This window comes from Aotus nancymaae, unplaced genomic scaffold (assembly GCF_030222135.1).
Source record: "Aotus nancymaae isolate 86718 unplaced genomic scaffold, 86718_ANA_hifiasm-v0.15.2.pri h1tg000102l, whole genome shotgun sequence".
NCBI classification, from domain to species: Eukaryota; Metazoa; Chordata; class Mammalia; order Primates; family Aotidae; genus Aotus; species Aotus nancymaae.
The window spans coordinates 209,666-232,428 of record NW_026988517.1 but is presented as its reverse complement, the minus strand read 5'-3'; the positions used below and the strand labels follow the sequence as shown (position 1 = coordinate 232,428).

Below are 22,763 nucleotides of genomic sequence, written 5' to 3'. Positions count from 1 at the left end.
ACCACAATGAGATACCATCTCACACTGGTCAGAATGGTGATTACTAAAAAATCAAAATACAACAGATGCTGGCAAGGTTGCAGAAAAAAGAGAATGTATATGCATTGTTGTTGGGAGTGTAAATCAGTTCAACCATTGTGGAAAGCAGTGTAGTGATCTTACAAGCAGCTCAAAACAGCCATCCCATTATGGGTATATACCCAAAGGAATATAAATCATTCTATTGTAAAGACACATGCACGTGTATGTTCACGGCAGCACTATTCACAATAGCAAAGACATGGAATCAACCTAAATGCCCATCAGTGATAGATTGGATAAAGAAAACGTGCTGTATATACACAATGGAATACTATGCAGCCATTAAAAAGAATGAGATCATGTTTTTGCAGGAACGTGGGTGGAGCTAGAGGCCTAATTATCTTAAGTAAACTAACACAGGAATAGGGAACCAAATGCTACATGTTCTCATTTATAAGTAGGAGCTAAATGATGAGAACACATGGACACAAAGAGGGAAACAACAGACAATGGGGCCTACTTGAGGGTGGAGGGTGGGAGGAGGGAGAGGAGAAGAAAAGATAAGTATTGGATACTAGGCTTAGTACCTGGGAGACAAAACCATCTGTACAACAAACCCCCACAACATGAGTTTACTTCATAACAAACCTGCACAACTAACCCTGAATCTAAAATAAAAGTTTAAAAAATAAAATAAAATTACACCTGTGTCAGAGGAATATGTTCTAGTGTTCTAAACCACTGTGAGATGACTATAGTTAACAATAATATATGACATATTTTCAAGGAGCTAGAAGGAGGATATTGAATGTTCCCAACACAAAGAAATGATAAATGTTTGAGATGATGGATTTGCTAATTGCACTGATCTGATCACTGTACATTATATATAATGAAACATCACTATGTACCCCATAAATACATACAATTATTATTTATCAATTGAAAATAAAATGATGGACCTGGCATGGTGGCTCATGCCCATAATCCCAGCATTTTGGGAGGCTGAGGCAGGTGGATCACCTGAGGTCAGGCATTTGAGACCAGCCTAGCCAACATGATGAAACCCGGTCTCTACTAAAATACAAAAAATTAGCCGGGCATGGTGGCGGGAGCCTGTAATCCCAGCTACTTGGAAGGCTGACTCAGGAGCATCGCTTGAACCCAGGATGAGGAGGTTGCAGTGAGCCAAGATCGCACCATTGCACTTCAGTCTGAGCAACAAGAGCAAAACTCCATCTCAAAATAAAAATAAATAAATATGTAAATAAAACAAAAATAAATAAATAAAATGATGACATTTTTAATGATTAGTCACCTCCTTCATAATTCATGGTCACCATCTTTTTAAGCAACTCCAATTTTATAGCTCACATTTCTCACTGCACCAACAGGTGGAGTTTGTGAAAAATGTGAGGAAATATTACTGCTAATTAGGCAAGCCCAATGCTCTAACAATTGTCAAAAACAAAAATGAAACAAAACAAATTACCAGACCCCTGAGGCAGTGTTTTCTCATTCATTTCCTCCCTCCATCCTCCCTTCCACAATAAACAGATTCCTGAGACCAGCCTGATTCGTATTCCTCTTCCCTCCCAGATATGGACTTGGGTGCTCTATAGCGGGGCTTCTGTCCTGTCCACACCCAGCAGGTGCACAACTCATAAAGCAGGAAGAGGAACCGGCAAAAACTCCAAAGCCAGCAGGGAGGTGCTGTCTCCCTCCAGGTTAGGCAGCCCTGAGCCACGCCCCTGGTGTGTAGGAGTAAGGAGGATTCTTCCCCACTTGATTGTTTCCAAGCAGGCTCATGTTGTGGTTAAGGGCATGGCTTGACAGCCAAAATGCTTGGGTTTGAATCTGGGCTCAGCCACTTTTGTATTCTATTGTCTTCTAGCTGCATGCTGTGAAACCACATTGTAGGCAAAATTTACCAAGCCTTCTGCTATTTTAGTCATTTAGCACTTTATCAGACCCAAGATGAAACACCTTGGCCTGACTTAACAGTGAAGTGAAGAAGTGAAGTTCCAGAATTCTGTTTTACCAGAAATCCCACTTCTAGGAATACCTTCATACCTTTTTTTTTTTCTTTTAGACAGTATCTTGTTGCCCAATCTCGTTCACTGCAACCTCCTCTTCTTTTTGGATTCGAGTGATTTTCGTGCCTCAACCTCCCAAGTAGCTGTGATTACAGGCACCCTCCAACCACACCTAGCTAATTTTCATGGTTTTTTTTTTTTTTTTGAGACAGAGTTTCGCTCTGTCACCAGGCGCCAGGTTGGAGTGCAGTGGCGCGATCTTGGTTCACTGCAACCTCCACCTCCTGAGTTCAAGCAATTCTCCTGCCTCAGTCTCCTGAGCAGCTGGGACTACAGGCACACACCACCACGCCCAGCTAATTTTTGTATTTTTTGAGAGACAGGGTTTCACCATGTTGGCCAGGATGGTCTAGATCTCTTGACTTCGTGATCCGCCTGCCTCGGCCTCCCAAAGTGCTGGGATTACAGGCATGAGCCACCGTGCCTGGCCAATTTTTGTATTTTTAGTAGAGACAGCATTTCTCCATGTTGGCCAGGCTGTTCTCAAACTCCTGACCCTCAAGTGATCTGCCCGCCTCAGCCTCCCAAAGTGCTGGGATTACAGGCATGAGCCACTGTGCCCAGCCTTCATTCTAGGAATGTCTTCTTTTTCTTTTTGAGACGGAGTCTAGCTCTAATGCCAGGCTGGAGTGCAGTGGTGCAATCTCGGCTCACTGCAACCTCTGCCTCCTGGGTTCAAGTGATTCTTCCACCTCAGCCTCCTGAGTAGCTGGGACCACAGGCATGTACCACCATGGCCGGCTATCTTTTGTATTTTTAGTAGAGACGGGGTTTCAGCATGTTGGCCAGGATGGTCTCAATCTCTCGACCTCATGATCCGCCCGCCTTGGCCTCCCAACGTGCTGGGATTACAGGCATCTAGGAATGCCTTCTAAGGGAATTTTCAGATCAGCAAAGACAAGGTACAAAGAGGTTCACTGCAGCATCATTTATAGAGTGAAAAGCTGGACACAGCCTAAGTGTGGAACAACCTGAGAATGATTAACTATGTTATGGTACAGCAATGTGCTTTTGAAGAATTTTTGCTGACTAGGAAATGCTCATGAAATAAGTAGAAAAGCAGGTTTAAAAACTGTTTCCAGTTGAATCACATTTGATAGCTGTGTAAGCAAACTTGCAGAAAACAAACCCCAGAGAAGTGTATCGAGATGTTCATGGTGGGTTTGAGGGTGGGGTGTCTTACACATGGATTTTGTTTACCTTTTCCGGTTTGTGGTGTCTTCCATGTGATGTGTTATCCAGGAACACAATTTTTATATTTGGGGAAAACATTAAGTCATAAAATCAAAAGAATCTTTCAGCAGACACACAGTGAACTATAAGGAACTAGAGATGGAACCCATATTCCTAAGCTCCTGGTTTTTTAGCCCAGAAGGACTCAACATAACAGAGAGAGGTGTTTCTACTCTTCAACTTACCTTTGCTCTATAAAGTAAAGCTGTGAGAAATCTCTCAGTTATAGATAGATAGGTAGATAGATAGACAGACCAACAGATAGATAGATAGATAGATAGATGATAGATAGATATTAGATAGATGATAGATATTAGATAGATGATAGATATTAGATAGATAGATGATAGATAGATGATAGAGATAGATAGATATTAGATAGATGATAGATGATAGATAGATATTAGATAGATGATAGATGATAGATATTAGATAGATGATAGAGATAGATAGATATTAGATAGATGATAGATATTAGATAGATGATAGATGATAGTTGATAGATAGATAGATAGATACATAGATAGATGGATGATAATAGGTGAGAGGGAGGGAGGCAACAAGGAAGGGAGGGAGGGAAGAAGGAATGGATAACTTAGATGGTTGTAACTTGGGGGAGGAGAGCAAGGGCCTCTGAAGGTGTGGGATACAACTTGGCCTTGACTAATTACATGCATTCATTTCTACAACATTGGGGAGAGACATCTTTGGCCCACATCTGCTTATTATGAGAGCTTTCTGAGAAAGTTGGCCATAGTTTTAGCAGAAAAAGCCCAGGAAACTTCACCAGAGAGTTCTCCACCACAGCAATGCTCCTGCTTAACCTTTGCATCAAACAATGGCAATTTTGCAAGAGTTTTGACAGAAAATCACTACAGTCCTGATTTAACCCCTTCCGACTTCTTTTTGTTTCCTAATCTTTAAAAACCTTTAAAGAACACCCATTTTTCATCAGCCAATAACATTAAAAAGCCTGCCTTGATGGGGTTAAATTACCAGTGCCTCAGTTCTTTACAGATGGACTAAAGGCCTGGTATAAAGCCTTATGAAAGCCTCTGAACTCGATAGAGCTTATGTTGAGAAATAAAGATTGTATCTTATGTTTTTAGTCTCTTTTAATTTCATTTTCCCATGAACTTTTTGAAGTCCTCTCCCGTAATTATCTCTTTTATAAGCAAATGCAACTGAGTGAGTGAATCTATAGGTTAGAGCTTAGATTAAACAAATGACTTAAGAGAGGATATGGCCTCAGCTCTGAATTTTGTAGATGTGATTCCTGCCTTCTTTATAGAGAATGCATCCTGGAAAAACTCACATGTAAAGATAAGTACTACCTTAGAAGGTAAATTTTAGCTATATACAACACTGAATTTGTAGGAAGAAAGGCAGAGTCCACCATCTTCATACTGACCACAGCAATCAACAGTGGCTCCAACCTCTTTCAGCAAAGCCTCTGAAGCCACCACCCAAACAGGACCCCATAGGGACAGCATTGTCTCTGCCACCTGCCTGGCTTTCTTCACTCACCTCAGGGAATTTCTTTTTCTGCACATATGCAGTGGTGGCCACATCAAAATACTTGGCATAGCCCTCATTCAGGCTGTAAATCTTTCCTTTCTTCTTAATCTTGACATCTTTTTCCACCAGGATAAATTCACCAAGAGCCTAGCAACATGAAGAGAGATGCCAGGAAGAAGAGAGAAGCCAGGAAACAGAAGCAAACTGCATGATCCCCACAATCCCCACAATCACAGCAGCAGAAGGTGGGGACCTGCTGGCAGAGCCAGGGCTTGGCTGTGGTCACTCTGAGCCTACCTGTGGTGTTTTCATGACTGGTGGGAAGAACAGGGATCCTATGGAGTCCACACAGGAAGCTCAAGCAGTAACATAGCGAGCAGGAAGGCAATTGAAAGGGACGAAGTCCATGGTCTTCTTTTCCTTTTCACCTTCCACTGTCGGTAAGGCTCCTCATTTATGAGCAACCTGACTGTGTGTATCTCCCAAGTTCTCACCTATAGATTGATGTTTTCAGGAAGACCAGCCATCAACAGTGAGAGGAAGAAGTTACATTGTCGTATGAGGGATGCATTTTTTTTTTCATGCTTAGAAATGTAATCTGGGGATCTAGAAATTCTACACAATGAGAAGCTCAAAAACAGCCCCCATGCTGTCAACAGCCAGAGCCAGCTGGGGCCCACCCCACCCCAGCCCACCTGGGACTGAGTTGGGACCCCCGGTCCCTTGCCAGGATGAATGGGCCCAACTACACCGCCTGTGGTCTGGCCTGCATCCCAGGCCAGAAGTGTTCATAGAAAACCAGCCCCGGCCGGGTGCGGTGGTTCATGCCACTGCACTTTGGGAGGCCGAGGCGGGTGGATCACGAGGTCAAGAGATCGAGACCATCCTGGTCAACATGGTGAAACCCTGTCTCTACTAAAAATATGAAAAATTAGCTGGGCATGGTGGCGTGTACCTGTAATCCCAGCTATTCAGGAGGCTCAGGCAGGATAATTGCCTGAATCCAGGAGGCAGAGGTTGCGGTGAGCCGAGATCACGCCATTGCACTCCAGGCTGGGTAACAAGAGTGAAACTCCATCTCAAAAAAAAAAAAAAAGAAGACCAGCCCCGGCTCAGGGTGCAGCCTCAGCCAGCCGGGCCAGGCCCTCATGCAGCTCACTCAGCTCGAACAGCCTGATGTTCAGCAGCTGTGCCGCCCAGCCCACCTCGGCCCTTGCCCGCTCCTGCTCCACCTGCGCCTCCTCCAGGCTGCGCTCCATTGCCCGCAGCTGGTGCTCCAGCTCCACGTTGTGGATCTCCAGGTCCTGCACCTTCTGCTGAGTCTCCTCGTGCTCAGCAGCCTCTGGGGCCTCTCGGGGCCCTGCAGTCTGACTCTTCAGGGTCTGGATCTCCTGGTCCTTGGTTTGCACCAGAGCTTCCAGCTGCTCCAGTGACTGGCCCTGGCCCGGCCCCTCCTTCTCATTGGCCGGGGTCACCTCTGAAGCTGCCTGGACCTCCAGCTCAGCCACCCGCTGCCACAGCCACTCAGCCTCTGCACGCTGAGCCTCCAGCTGCTGCCTCCACTGGGCTGCAGCCACATTGGCCTCTTGCAGGGCACCCGCCAGCTTGTTGTTGCTGTCCTGCAGAGTGAAGAACTCGGCCTCCCACTGTACCTTGCCCATGGAGCCCACAGACAGCATCTTGTTGAGCCGCTGGTGCTCTGTGGGGCCGGGGGCATCAGCGCTCTGACTGCGGAACAGTTTCTCCTCACCCGGGCCATTGGCACTGATCGGGGGCTCGGGGGCACCTGGTGGGAGGCGAGCCCCAGGGCTGGACTGGTGAGCTCCCTGCCATCCTGAGATTTCTCCCTGGCCAGCCTGGCTGCTTCCTTCACTTCTTGGAACTTCTCGGCAAACTGTGTCAGATGCTGTTCAGAGGCAAAGCTGAGGCCGTAAACGGTGTTGGTGAGACTGTCCACCCACTGCTCTAACTTCTGGGAGGTTTTGGTAAAGGTCATGTTGGGAGTGACAGTGCTGTTGATGATGGCCTTGGTGCCCCCAATGCTGATGATGCGGTAGACATTTCGGGTGGCATCCTAGAAACAGGAGACAGTGAGTGCATGCTTGCGTGCTGGGATCCAGTTTCACTTGGTGGCCGGGTCAATTTGGAACATGTGTGCCCGTGTGCTGAAGATTGGCTGCTCCCTGGCTGTGGACATTGGTCAGGCTGGGCTGGGCAGGCTCTAGGGGGCAGGCAGAGAGGTGGCAGGAGCCTCTGGTTTGGCCCCCTGCTGGGTCAGTGCCCCACGAGTGTCCGGGCGCAAGTCGGGTGCAGCCCCCGCGGTGCTTACTCTGCGCAGCCAGGCGCCCCACTCGCTCCCTGGCTCCCGGGCCCGCGCCCTCTGCACCACCCTCCTCGCTGCCCGCATCTTTGTCTCGAGGAATGCATTTTTTTTTCTTTTTTTCTTTTAATTGTATTTTAGGTTTTGGGGTCTATGTGAAGAACATGCAAAATTGTTGCATAGGTACACACGTGGCAGTGTCATGTGCTGCCTTCCTCCCCTTCACCTGTATCTGGCATTTCTCCCCATGCTATCACTCCCCATCTTCCCACCCCCCACTGTCCCTCCCCTATTTCCCCCCAACAGACCCCAGTGTGTGATGCTCCCCTCCCTGTGTCAGTGTGTTCTCATTGTTCAACACCTGCCTATGAGTGAGAACATGCGGTGTTTGATTTTGTGTTCTTGTGTCAGTTTGCTGAGAATGATGGTTTCCAGGTTCATCCATGTCCCTACAAAGGACACGAACTCATCGTTTTTGATGGCTACATAATATTCCATGGTGTATATGTGCCACATTTTCCCTGTCCAGTCTATCATCGATGGGCATTCGTGTTGGTTCCAGGTCTTTGCTATTGTAAACTGTGCTGCAATGAACATTTGTGTGCATGTGTCCTTGTAGTAGAAAGATTTATAATCCTTTGGATATATACCCAGTAATGGGATTGAGGGATGTGTTTTAAACATTAATTTGCAGTACAGTTATTTTGTTTATGTTACTGATCAATGGTAGAAACCATTCACAGTTTCTGGTATCCCACTCTTATCAGGGGAGAAGAGGAAGTCCTTTTCATCAGAACTGTGTTCACTCAGCATAAGGAAAATGTTGGTAAAAATCTGAAGCAATCCTCAGACATATTAACAAAACCATCCCCAGTCCCTCTGCAGTCCCCCTGTAGCCACCAGGGTCAGTATCTGCAGGGCAGCTCTCAAATACCCCTTTATCTAGTTCTAGTGACATCAGTCGCTAAAAATGTGATCAGCTTGTGGCAGATATCACCTTAAATGCTGGTGTCTGTCTAAGTCCCTAGGAGGAAATTCAGAGCCTGGAAATCAGATCCACTTTGATGAATGTCAAAGATTTTGAGAAAGTGAAAAACTCCACAATGACAGCTCACACCTAGCAGCTAGGCCAGAATTTTCCCAAGAAACATCAGAGCTCTTCCTGGAATATAAAGAGGCAAGGCCACAGAATGACTCCACATAGCAGAGGTGTTGCTATGAGAAGTGACACTGTCTGTCCAAAACAAGACAGTGACAAGGAGACTCAACAACAGAAACAGCTAAACAATCCACTCCTGCCTAACACAAGTGACAACTGCTTCTATATCAAGGACTTCAATCTCCCTTCCTCCTAGATAAATGTTATTAAGGTAACTAGTCATAATTGCACCCACTTACAGACAATATTCAATCCAGACTGACCCTCTCTTCCTCAAATCCTCTTTAGAATCAGAAAGCAAAACCCCAAGTGCTACAATAAGCCCATTTCAACTCCCTCTTCATGCAACACCCCATGGTTCCTCTGCAGTGCCTGCTAAATCTAACTTCTTATCATTACAGGTGCACAAGTGGTGGTCTTTTGCTCATGAGCTTTAACTCGCTGTCAGCGTCTGCTGCTTTGGAGCAGGCCAGCGCTGATTTCTACTCCTGAAAAGTGCCCTGGCTTCCTTTGAAGAATTAACTCTATTCATTGGATGCCAGTCTAGGAAGGCTCATATCTGGGCTTCTTGTAGGCCAAGGTCAGTCACGTGCCTTAGCTTGAACATGAGATACCCCTACCTGGGATTTGAAACCTGAGTGAGAGGCACAGCACCGGGGATGGTGTCCAGGCTGGACTGGCCAGGTTGTGAGACCACTGCTGTGCTTCCTGCTTCCCAACCCTCTAGTCCTGTACATTCCCAGCCAAGGTCCTCAACTTTCCCATCAACACAGTAACTCCTTTCACTTAATTGAGCTGGGATCAATTTTGCTCTTGCTTTTCAGCAAAGACTGTGGAGATGCACAGCTGTCATCTGAACAGTGGCACTCACTCTCCACCTGAGCAGAGGAGCTCATTCTGCATCAGTGGGTGAAAATGTCTTGCATTGATTCACTCCTGGGGCTGGGGCTGGGGCTCTCAGGCCCCAGGAGTTTTGTTTCCACAATTGTATTAACTTGGAAAGTGTGTTCTTTGGTCTGATTGCATGGTCACCAACAACCACTGATTTTAAATATGGGCTCTCAAACACTCTGTTCCCCATCATCAGACACCAGATCCTTGCCACTGAGAAACAACAGCTCCCATTTGAATGAATACCTTGACAATGAGCTTTATCCACAATGGGGAGTTGGTTAACAGGAGGTGGTCTCTCTGTACATGAAGAGTATGTGTGTTCTGACAAAATCAAATCAGCAGCCCTGTAAACCCACAGACCTCACAGGCTCAGTTTGACCCACCAGGGAATGCTGCCACCCTCCATGGCATTTCTGTGACAACTGCCACCAGCTACCTCCGCTGGACATCAAACAAGCACTAAGCTGTGTGCACTGGGTCTTTGCTCAAATGTCCTTTTTAGTAGGGTGATGTGATCCAAAGGGGTTTCAGGCTAATACACAGAGACCAGGAAAGATTATGCTATTGTTCATCTCTTCCTTCTGTCATGTTGCCAAGCTCTGGTGCCCACCTATGTCCAGACTGGGCCCTGCTGTCATGTTTGAGGGCAGAAAGCAGAGACTCTGTCTGTGCCTGGGAACCCTTGAGTTAGTTCCCCGAGTCAAAGCACCTCCCATTGCCTTTAGAACTGCTCAGAATGTTCCTTTGCTTGTACTCAAGAGCAATTGTGTTGGAAATTCGATGTGGTGGAGTAGCTACACCACAGACTGCCAGAATGTGACTCATGACCCTGGGCAAGTTACCCTCTCTACACCTCACTTTCCCCATCTGAAAATAGGAATAATAATAGGACATACCTCATAGGGCCACTGTGACATTTAAATGCATTAATAGATAATAGATATAAATTCCATAGGAATTCCACTTACATTCTTACCACTTATGAAGAATTATCTAAGCCTTAGCTGTTTTTACAACAACTTTAGAAAGGATGCTTTATTGTCTGAGCGTAATATTTGTAAGCCCTAGAATTTCTCAGGGGTTGCCAGCTTCTTTGAACATGAAAGGAAATTGGGGCATTAGCAAACTGACACAGCAATGGATCTTGGTCTAATGGGTATTAGGTGCAGAGATTCTGTTTGAAAATTTTCTGGGTTTCCATACTGTAAACTCTGTTTTGTGAGTTAACTCTGTGCCATTTTGAAATTTTGCAAATCCCTCTCTCCACACATAGGCACTAGCATGTGAACTCCACAAGGACTGGCATATGTGTCCCATCAATGCTCTATCTCCACTCTCTGGAATGGTGCTTTGAGACATAATGGACGCTCAGTAAACATCTGTAAGCCAAAAATGCAAATACTCGTGAACACAAGAGTTTTTGAAGCGTTCTTTGGTCAACAGTACCTGAATTTTCACAAGACCTCAGTGTACTTGGCAAAGCATTTCACAAGTAATGGGCAAGGCATCCAGCATTTCAAGTGAAATTCACAGAGCATTCTACTGGACGGTGCTGTTCTAAAGATGCCATGCTTCTGCTGGAAATTTGCAGCATTGCGATTCTTAAATCGTGGAGTTCTCAAAAGCCAAAGAGATTGAGTGCATTTTTGGAAAATGAACTCCTTAAGGACAGGGCATGAGTTGATGCAACTGGTTCTGCATTGGGACAGTGCCCTCATTGGAACATTGGGACATTGGGACAGTGCCCTCATTGTCCCGGTGCCCTCATTGGGACAGAGGCCCTTCATGGTTTCTGATGATGGTGTGGGCTCCCCAAACTAGGCTCTCAGGCGCCCTGGTCCCCAACACAAGCATTAGGAATAACCAGAATATTATCCCCGGGACTAGCATGAAACAGAGACCCAGGCACAGATGCTACAATATTCTGTACCTACCAGGTCAAGCATCAAGAGGTCCACACCTTGCCCCATGGAGAGAGCCACCAGAGTTGCACTACCATACAGCACATAACCTGCAGCCACAATACTGCGGCCAGGCTGCAGGGCATCCTTTTCAGAAGGCTCATCCTCTGAGGTCTACGGAAGAGAGGAGAGAAATGCCATGTGTTATTGTTGTCTCTGAGAGAACACTTTGCAAGGGGCCTGGTCTTCAGATCTCCTTGAACCACTGAAGGAAGCACCATTCTTAGAATTTTAGGCTGCTGCAAATCTATCCAGGGAAAATGAGTGGCCATGCTGCCAACAGTTCTAGCTGAGCCATGGCAAAGGCCGTCCTTGGATTTCTCCCTTCCTGTTTTCCAAATGCATGTGTCTGTAGCCTGCCAAGAAAAGCACTTCCCGATGCTAAAACCATAGCCCTTCTTCATCATAAGCCACATTCCCAAGCCACAATGCTCAACTAAGATCACTGAGCTGAGCGTGCGGTGTCTCACTCTGCACACTCAACAGCCCTTTGAGAAGACAGCACCATCACCTCCGTGGTTCAGAGGAAGAACCCTGAGAACAAAACTACCTGAGATTCACAATCTACTGCAGTTGCATTGGCTGCACAAGTCACTCAACAGCAGGAAGCCCTTACTGACTTTCTCTCTGACTCTGTGGATGCTTCTTCTCACTTCCTTCTCTTCCCCTCAGCTCTTCTTCCTCGGATTCCTTAAATGTTGGTGCTCCTTCTGGTACTTCTCTAGCCCCTGGTGCATCCAACCAGTGCAAAATGATTCTTCCTCAGCCTCTTATCCCAAATGGGGGCTCTCAGCTGCTACATTTGTATTGAGTTGCCCCACCTCCCACCACACACATGCACAAACACACACATGCACACATATTTGATGAGGTCAAGGTTATATTCAAAGATTTGTGATTCAAACTGGCCCAATGTGAGCCTCTCCTCCAGAAATCTGGAATGGGAGTACAGCATTGTGGTGATGTAAATGTAGAAGCCTTGTAAACCCAAATGTTCCCGCCACCATGTTCTGACCTCATGGTCTGGTCTTCCGGTGCTAGATGCCATAGCACTCAGACCTGCTTCTCTGAAGCTCCCAACACATTTTCATTCATGGGCTTAGTGTCTGACTTGCCCATGTACCAAGTACGTGATACTTGCCACCAGGTAGACTGTGAGCCACCTGGTGACAAGTACCACCTCCGGCTTGTTTATGTCTGTTTTTCACCACCTAGCACAATCTGGCCCATGGTCATTGCATTTCATTCACACACACACACTCACACAGGCATGTGAGTTTATACACACACATATATATATATATATATGCAGACATGTAGTGATTTTCAGCATAGGAATCCTATATACATTTTTTAGATTTATACTATTCCATTTTTTGAGTGATTGTAAATAGCACATATTTAAAAATGGAATTATAACTATGAATTACGTTATTGCTAATATACAGAAATCCAGTTGATTTTGTATCTTGATCTTGTATCCTTGCTAAACTCACTAGTTCTTGGACGTGATTTGGGTTTTTGTTTGTAGGTTTCTCGGAATTTTCTACATAGACCGTCATGGCATCTGCAAGGACAGTGTTGTTACCTGCTTTCCAATCTGTATGCCTTTTATCATCTTCCTTGCCTTATTGTGCTGGCTACGACTTTCAGGACCACATATGTTGGGTAATCGTGGTGAGTGGGGGCCTCCTTGCCTTGCTACTGCTCTTACAGGATAAGCATTCACTCTTTCACCATTAAATATTTTGTAAGTTGTATATTTCATGCCTTGCTTATTTTTCTATCAGGATATTCATCTTCTTGTTTATCTTAATAGCACTTTATATATAAAGGATATTCATGTCTTGTATATGTCACAAATATTTTCCTCAATTGTCATTACCTTCTTATTTTATTTATGGTGCCTGTTTTTGCAGTGTGGTTTTAAAATTAAAATGATTCATGACACTCCATATTGTTTTCTTCTCTTGTCTCTATGTTTAGACTGTTTCTCCTACATCAAGACAGGATGAGACAAATATTCTTTTCTTTCTGGTTTTATTCCCCACCTCTCCACCAAACACATCAACCCATCTGTAATTTATTTCTATGCATAGAAAAAAATGAAAGATTCAGTTTTTCTATTGTCTCATACGGTCCTGGGATTTCAAAAACCCAGTTTATATCAGCAATCTTCATTGCCATGACACCTTCTCAGCAGATTTTGTAGTAATTTGCAAATGATTTAGTGCTGTCTTTTATTTTTTTCTACACCAATAAATACCTAAGTCCATCAAATAGGTGGTGCTTCCTACCACGACTTTGTGGTAAAATTAATAAAAATTGCAAGAGCTCCATATATTTGGTGGCAGAAATCATGAAATGTGGAATTTTTTCCTTTTTGTTGAAGTATGAATCATATAGCAGAGCACACAAATCTTAATACTTTTCGATAAATTTTTACAAATGTATAATATACACTTATGTGTATTTATAGAATTTTTACATAACATCCAGATCCATTTACATAACATTTCCAGCAACCTAGTGGACTCTAAGCCTAGCAAACCCAGGCCGAGTAGTCTCTTCTAGTCACTATCACCTCCTGCCAAAGGTAACCTCCAGCCTCACCTTTATTGCCAAATCTAACTTCATCTGGTTTGGAACATCATATAAATGAGATGATGCTGCATGTGTTCTTTTGTATGGCTTATGATTTTCAAGTTTATTTCTTTGAAATTTTACGTATGTTGTTATACATAGGAGTAGTTTGTTCTTTTTCATTGCTGTGTAGTTTTCTGTTGTATGAATATATCACAATTCATTTCTCCATTCTCATGTTGATATGCATTTGGATTTTTCCAGTTTGGGGCTATGATGAATAATCTCTACATCTCCAGGAGGACACAAGCACTCCTTTCTTCTGTGTGGATCCCAGGAGTGTCATTACTTGGTCAAAGTTTGCAAATACTTGTTTAGCATTAGTAGGGGATATCAAATGTTTTCCAAAGTGTTATAAGATTTGATAGTCCCACCAACAAGGTATAAGAGTTCCAGTTTCTTTGCCAACACTTGGTATGCTTAGTCTTTTTAGATTTAGCCACTCTGAAAGAGGAGAATGATGTCTCACTGTGGTTTTAACTTCCATCTTCCTAACATAACTGGACAGCTTAACTTCAACTTCATTATATGTTTCAAAATATTTTTTCTCTTTCTTGGGTTTCAAGATATAACCTTGAAGCAAACTGCAGAAGGCTTCTCTCTACTTTTTTTTTTTTTTTTTTGAAATGGAGTCTCACTCTGTTGCCCAGGCTGGAGTGCAATGGCATGATCTCAGCTCACTGCAAACTCTGCCTCCCGGGTTCAAGCAATTCTCTGCCTGAGCCTCTGGAGTAGCTGGGATTACAGGCACCCGCCACCACACCTGGCTAATTTTTGTATTTTTAGTAGAGATGGGATTTCACCATCTTGGCCAGGGTGGTCTTGACCTCCTGACCTCATGATCCACCCACCTTGGCCTCCCAAAGTGCTGAAATTAGAGGTGTGAGCCACCACGCCTGGTGTACAAGTCTTTTCTCTTACTTTAAAATAGACTCCCTTTATCACCACATACACTCCCTACACATTTATCTAACTGCATGCTAGTATCTATTATATGCCTTCTTAGAAGTTTAAGGAGCTAATCTTGAGACAGACAGACCAAGCATGGAGACCCAGCTGCAAAATTCCAGAGATTACTTCAATGTGGCTAGTTAACAACTCAGCCATTATTGAGATGATGTCAGCCTGAGGTCCAGGTGACTGGGGCCCAAGATAGTGACAGAAACAAGACACACAGATCCTGTACTCAGCACAATGCTTGCATGCCCTCTTATCAAGTTTTCCTTTTTATAAATCCCTGCCTTCTCCTGAAAAAGTCAAAATGGTTGCTTTGGATGGGAATTCGGCCACTTCCTCTTTACTAATTGTGGTTGATAAAGTCACTTTCTTTCTACCAGGCCTCACTCTCATTAATTAGACTCTGCAGGCAGCGAGCATGTGGACCCACATTCAGTTACAATTTTAGCAGCCTATACAACGTGCTCTGGGGGCCTGAGCCCACGGTCTGGTTTCTATCAAACAGGGCCGAGGGTGGCCTGTGGGTTCTACCTGCTTGTGCCTAGCTGACCCCTTGGCTGGAGTGCTAGGGAGTCACCTGCAGTGGCCTAGATGCTTTTGTCTTGGGGATCCTCTCCTTCTCTTCCTGCCACAGAGACTGTGACTGCCACCTCCAGTGTTTCTCTGGTGCAATAAAAGTGACCTTTAGAGAAGTGACAAACTTTTAACTTGATAATTTTAAACTTGGGAACTTGGTGAGTTAGTCAGAGTGCATTCGACCACCATCTGCCTCTTTTGGGGTGTCACTGGGGCTCTGCTATATTTAGACTTGACTGCTAATGACACCATTTGAGCATTTTATTCATCTGTACTTGTATTTGTGGCACCCTTGGGGCTTTGCTGGGTTCAGGCTATTCCAGGGATGGTGGGAGAGGGCATTGGAAACTGAGGTGAGGGATTTGGAACTCTATCCAGCCCTCCCTCCCCCCACTTCTTCCAAGTCATCTTAGAGCCACCTACAGCCTTACTTCTCTTGGCCAAAAGCACCCATAACTCCTTCTGGCTGGAAACAGTTCACCTTGACTGGTGATTGGAAAGGTGGGAAGGGCTTATCCTACACCATGTAGGTCTGGGGTGCTGAGACTCTCCCTGACAGCAGATTAACCAGGGGGGTGAGGGTACTGACCTCATCCCTTGCAGTGGCTGGAAGGCAAGCCTCCCCTCCTTCCTTTCTCTTTCCTCTTCCTTCCTGTAAAATGTGACCTTTATCCTCTACATCTCTTTCTTTTCTTTTTCTCATTTCCTGTCCAATCCAGAGGTTCAGCCTCGAAGGAGAAAAAAAAGTTTCCAATGTCACGGCCTCTGATTTTGTCATCTTCTTGGGACTGGTTACATATTCTGGCCCATTTTGTGCACATTTTAAACTGATGAGCAAATTACAACAAGAAAAATTCAGAGTTCAAATGGTTAACCTACACGGTGGAGTTAAGTAGAGTCTTCTTTAGCGCTCTATCTTCCTCTTTTCTGCCTGCTTTAAATTTGCTGTTATTAAGCTGCTGGTGCTAAGGTGAGACTCATTATTTATGGTATAAATAGAATATAAACAATGAAAACTCATTTGAAACCAAAGAGAAAAAAGGGGGTAAAAGAGACTTAAAAGGAAAAAATCCCAAACTGCCATAGAGACTGCTTTATCCAAAATTTGGGTTGACAGCTTTCCTTGGATTAGCTATCAGGGCAAACAAAGTTAGCCATGTGAACAGCCTCCAATTTTGTCAGAAAAATAACTTGAAGCCTGCTATCTTTTATAGGTCAGTGAGTCTGTGATGCTGTCTCATGACTAGAGTTCTGAGATAGAGCTCTTAGATCTTTCTTTGTGTATGGATGTATACATGTTTAGATATGTTTATGTAATGTACACGTTACAGTTATGTTCTGTGTCATGTCTAGTGTGCTACCAAATTGGCTTATTAAATAAGTATTCATAAATTAAGTCCAAATGCTTTCCAAGTTCACAAGAATCTTTGATAAATAAAACTGGCTTCAAAAATTATTAGTAAAATAGGCCAGGCACGGTGGCTCACACATGTAATCCCAGCAGTTTGGGGGACTGAGGTGGATGGATCACAAGGTCAGGCATTCAAGACCAGCCTGGTCAACATAGTGAAACCCTGTCTCTACTAAAAATACAAAAAAAAAAAGTAGCCAGGCATGGTGGTGGGTACCTGTAATCCCAGCTACTTTGGAGGCTGAGGCAGGAGAATCATTTGAACCTGAGAGGCAGAAGTTGCAGTGAGCTGAGATCACGCCATTGTACTCCAGCCTGGGCAACAGTGCGAGACTCTGTCTCAAAAAAAAAGTTATTAGTAAAATAAAAATAAAAATGCCTTCAGAATTATCAGCATACATTTGTACCTAAGCAAATAAATTTTATATTTCCCTCTGCTAAATGTTTCAAGTGTCAGGGTTTGGCACAAAGACTGTAATACTATGACCCAGCCAAACACAGAGTAATCTTGTACAACTTTTTTTGGCAAATAAGACTAAATTAGGATTGTTAGTTCAATGAAAGCAAGTGAATCCTCTGAGTTACTGGCAAAATGCCCATGTGCTTAACTTTGAGGTTCTTATTTAGGCGTTCACCTAATGTTCAGACTTTAAAAATGGTTAACAGGGAAATATCTTTAAATAATAACTAACTTTGTATAACATCTGTTTTCAAAAAGAATCTAGATAAACTCAAGGATTAAAAAATTAAATACACATAAATGCAATAAATGCTTGTAAGTGAATTTTTTGTGTATTTAAAATTTTTAAAATTATTTTAAATAATAAATTTAATTTATTATTTAAATAATAATGCCTGGGTGAGACATTCAACAAGCATTTATTATTTAATCTAAAGTACTTAAAAAATTGTTTAAATATATTTTATTGCACTTTAGGCTTTGGGGTACATGTGCAGAACATACAGGATTGTTGCATAGGTACACACATGGCAATGTGGTTTGCTGCCTCCATCTCTGTCACCTATAACTGGCATTTATCCCCATGTTATCCCTCCCCAACTCCCTACCCCCTGCTGTCCCTCCCCTAGTCCCTCCCAACAGCCACCATCATGTTATTTTCCAATTTCAAAAAAATTACAATACTTCCAATTTTTAAAAAATTACAATAAATTATGGGAATAATTTACAATAAAAATATGTGAAAACATGGTTCTAAAATTGTGAAATGACTTCATCTATAAAATGCTAACATCTGACAAACAGTTCAGGACTTCCTGCTTACTAAGTTTCTACTAAAATTTAAAGTTAGTAGAAATAAATGCTAATTACTATATAATTCTATAAATTGTATTCTTATTCTAAAAATAATTTTGACTAGGCACAGTGGCTCACACCTGTAATCCCAGCACTTTGGGAGGCCGAGGTGGGTGAATCATGAGATCAGGAGCTCGAGACCAGCCTGGCCAACATGGTGAAACCCCATCTCTACTAAAAATTACAAAAAATTAGCTGGGCATGGTGGTGGGTGCATGTAATCCCAGCTACTTGGAAGGCTGAGGCAGGAGAATAGCTTGAACCCAGAAGGTGGAGGTTGCAGTGAGCTGAGATAGCGCCATTGCACTCCAACCTGGGCAACAGTGCAAGATTCTGTCTAAAAAAAAAATTTACATTTTATCAAAATAATTTCTATGTTGTTTTTATCAGGTTTTGATGGCTTAGAAAAACTGAGATCTAAAAGAGTTAAGGTTTGTACATCTGTATAACCTTTTGTATTGCCTTTTATTTGTGTATTTATTTATTTATTTATTTAATTGAGGCAGAGTCTTGCTCTGTTGCCCTGACTGGAGTACAGTGGCACAATCTCGGCTCACTGCAACCTCTGCCTCCTGGGTTCAAGTGATTCTCATGCCTCAGCCTCCCAAGTTCCTGGGCCAACACACCCAGCTAATTTTTGAATTTTTAGTAGAGACAATGTTTTGCCATGTTGGCCAGGCTGGTCTTGAACTCCCGGCCTCCAGTGATTCACCTGCCTCAGCCTCCCAAAGTGCTGGGATTACAGGTGTGAACCACTGTGCCCAGCCTGGATTGCCTTTTTAATCTTCCAATTATCACTCTGGTTAAATGAGTAACTGTTGTTTTACAATGACCTACAGTTCTGTTCAATTGTTTTGAGCCTTTTAGCATCTTTGACGTTTTCAAAATTGAATCCAAAATTAAGCTTCTGACTTTCTGCTGGGGTTTATCGAAGCTATAAAAATTAATCACTGCAAGGTTTTAAAATCATCTTACAGCTTCTAGTCAGGTCAAAGACTCCAGTATCACTACCACCAGTCCCTTAATAAGATCCTTATCAGGTACTACTAACTAATGCTTGTGTAGTTAAGTTACAAGGCTTTGACTCCTGGGTGCACATATTTCACCTAAAGAAGGTATCGACTCCTGCCAGTATCTGATACTAAACTCGAGCCAACCGAAGCTTTGTCTCTGGATCCAGGCAAAGGTGACAATCAAAATCAACTGATTTAATGAGACACAAGGACAGCCTTGTATTCAAAACTGGTAAGATTAATATATTAATTTTGCCTCTATCTAAAGTAATATGATTTATTCTGTACCTTAATACTAAATAATTAAAATGCTTAGCTACCTATAAGCTTCCTTTTCCATCATTCTTAGAACTAGACTGGGCTTATGATCCTTTTCTTTAAAATATTACTAATCCTTCATATTTTGTTTTACCTCCAGAATTGAAATTGTTCAATCCCTCCAGGCCTAAGGACTATCCTGGAAGAAGTGATCACCTGAGATAGTAAGGGATAGTCTTGTGGAACCAAATTAATTAAGAGACTTCAAATCCAGGACGAACACACAGAGGCTTCAACAGCTGAACAAAATGCTTGCGTTTTGTGCAGCTAAGTGCTACTAGCCAAGCTCACAGTAGCTCAATGTATAAATCTGTAGATAAGTCAATTTGGTAACCTTGCCTTTTGGCTTTTGGTTTTGGCTCTTACATTGCTTAAAAGCAGTTTTCAGGTTAATGAGTGCCTGCCCACCTCCATTCCCATCTGACCTGGAACATTTAACTGGCTTTCAGTCTTTTGACTCCAAGTCCCTTGGCCACAGGGGTCCCATCGAGGGATATGATGGACCTGGGGCAGGTAACCATACCACCCCAGCATTCATATGGGACAGAATAAAAGCTTGGCCATCAATACTGCCTCTGGCATACCTTGACAAAAAAAAAAAAAAAAAAAAAAAAAAAAGGAGAATATAAACTAAAATAAAATCCTAAGCCTCTCAACAGACTGAATGGACCTGCCTCTTGGCCAAAGGAAAACCCCAAAAGAACTGAAAAACTAGTTCAGGCCATGGCAGGAAGCAGGGGTCAAACATGCTTCCCTATACCTTCCCCTAGTTTTTGGAATTAGGCACAACTGAAAACCATAAGACTGACAAAATAGACTGTTTGTCACAATAAAACACCCAATTAGAAACAGGACCTAAGGCCACACCAGGCAAGGGTTAGTCATTCACTCCCGCACTTGAAGAGGAAACCATGTCCTGACTGCCGTCGGTTTTTCTTTTTCTCTAGCAGCCAAACAAGAACTGTCCTCAGGATAAGCTGACTAACCTCCAACCCCTTGTTCCAACAGCCAAGACCACAGCTGTAATTAGACAAGAGACTAATTTCAGTCCCCCTCTTGATAAAAGACCACCAAAATGGGCTAGGTTTGGCCAGTTTACAGAAAGCACGCACTGTGTGCATTTATGTCCTAGAAAGACCTTTTGATATGTAGGGCCTAAACGTAATACATTTAAATGTTAAGGCTCCTCCCCAAAATAAACATAGGTCATACATGCATATTTGTTCAATACACATATGTCAGGACCATCTTCATAAATATTCATAGCTCCTCCTATAATCTGTTAAATATGTATGTGTTTGTGTGTGTGTGTGTGTGTGTGTGTGTATATATATATATATACACACACACGTATATATAGTTTGTTTGTGTGTTTGTTTTGAGAGAGAATCTTGCTCTGTTGCCCAGGTTGGAGTGCAGTGGTGCATATAAGTTCACTGCAACTTCCATCTCCAGGTTCAAGCAATTCTCATGTCTCAGCTGAGTATCTGGAACCACACATGCCACCAATCCTCACTAATTTTTTTGTATTTTTAGTAGAGATGAGATTTCACCATTTTGGCCAGGCTGGTCTCGGACTCTGGACCTCAAGTGATCTGCCCACTTCGGCCTCCCAAAGTGCTAGAATTACAGGCATGAGCCACCATGCCCAGCCTGTTAAATATGTCTATTTGGCCAACCTGTCATTAAGCCCCACAGGAGCCCCAGACATGACTGACAGTGGGGACCTTGCAGTATAATTAAAACTAAATGCTGTACATACTTTCCACATAACTCCCAAAACATATCCTCAGCCCCACAAGACCCACAAAAGCAAACCAGCACTATGTCTTAATCCCACAGTGTCTTTAAGTCACATGGCTTTGGATATCCTAACTACAGCCCAAAGCAACACTTGTGCATTAATTAAGGCTGAGAGTTATATATGTACCAGATTATTCTCACAATACAACCCAAACTATACAGTCCTTAAATACCCATGTTTCTGCCATAGATTCCCTCTCTCAAGACTCTGTAACAACATGCTTTAGTCAACTTCCTAATACATTGAAGACTCATATTCAGTATAACTGGTACCCTGCTCATTGTTCTCTTTTGTTGCTATGGATTGTTTGTTTGTCTGTTTGAGAGGGAATCTTGCTCTGTCACCCAGGCTGGAATGCAGGGGCATGGTCTCCACTCACTGCAACCTGCACCTCCTGGTTTCAAGCAATTCTCAGGTTACAGTCTCCTGAGTAGCTGGAATTACAGGTGTGCAACATCACCCTGGCTAATTTTTGTATTTTGAGTAGAGATGGTGTTTTGCCATGTTTCCCAGGATGGTCTCAACATCCTAGCTTCAAGTGATTCACCTGCCTTGGCCTCCCAAAGTGCTGGGATTAGAGGCATGAGCCACTGCATCCAGCCAGCTCGCTATGAATTTTATTGCTGTTGTACACTTTATATGGGAATGTAGGACAAGTTTTCTAAAAAAAAAAACAAACAAAAAAAACTCCTAGGTCCTCCCTCCTAGAGTTTGCTCTAACAAACCCCTGCTGTAAGTCCAGGGACTTGAAAATACTTCCAACTCTAGCTCAGTGAATTCCATTTCAATACCCCTAATTATGCCACTTCTCAGCAGAAAGTAGCCTAATTAACTGTATCATCTGCCTTCCATAAAAATGGAATGGAATTTGACAGTGGGGAATTAAACCTGGGCAGTTTAACTTCAAAATGAATTTTAAAACTTCTTTTTTCCTTTCTCTTGGGCTTCAGGAGATAACTTTGAAGCAAAATACAGAAGCCTTTTCCTTTAGCCTTAAAATAGACTCCACATTCCTCCCTTTCTCACTGTATACACTCCCTGCACATTCATCTAACTGCATGCTAGTATCTATGATGTGCCTTCTAGACATTCCAGGAGCTAATCTTGAGACAGACAGACCAAGTGTGGAGACCCACCTGCAAAATTCCAGAGATTACTTCAATGTGGCTAGTTAACAACTCAGCCATTGTTGAGATGATGTCAGCCTGAGGTCCAGGTAACTGGGGCCCAAGATAGCAACAAAAACAAGACACACAGATCCTGTACTCAGCACAATGCTTGCATGCCCTCTTATCAAGTTTTCCTCTTTTAAACCCCTGCCTTCTCCTGAAAAAGTCAAAATGGTTGCTTTGGATGGGAATTTGGCCACTTCCCCTTTACTAGTTGGGGTTAATAAAGTCACTTTATTTCTACCAGGCCTCGCTCTTCTTCACTGGACTCTGCGGGCAGCGGGCATGTGGGCTGTGTTACTCTGCATTCAGTTACTCTGATGTAGTAAGCACAGCACCTCTCATGTATGTGCTT

The 22,763-nt window shown here is 43.3% G+C and overlaps 1 protein-coding gene and 1 pseudogene across 1 annotated transcript in view; both read right to left on the bottom strand.

The window, feature by feature from the left end:
• Positions 1–4,769: 4,769 nt before the first annotated feature.
• Positions 4,770–22,763, bottom strand: part of LOC135272002 (fructose-1,6-bisphosphatase isozyme 2-like) — a 30,110-nt gene continuing 12,116 nt past the window's right edge. Inside the window, exons 4-5 of the mRNA XM_064370131.1 lie at positions 11,176–11,316; positions 4,770–5,015 (exon numbers count right to left, since the gene is read on the bottom strand). Coding sequence (XP_064226201.1) covers positions 4,770–5,015; positions 11,176–11,316 — 387 coding nt within the window. The remainder of the gene's footprint in view (positions 5,016–11,175; positions 11,317–22,763) is intronic.
• Positions 5,981–7,065, bottom strand: LOC135272022 (homer protein homolog 3-like; annotated as a pseudogene).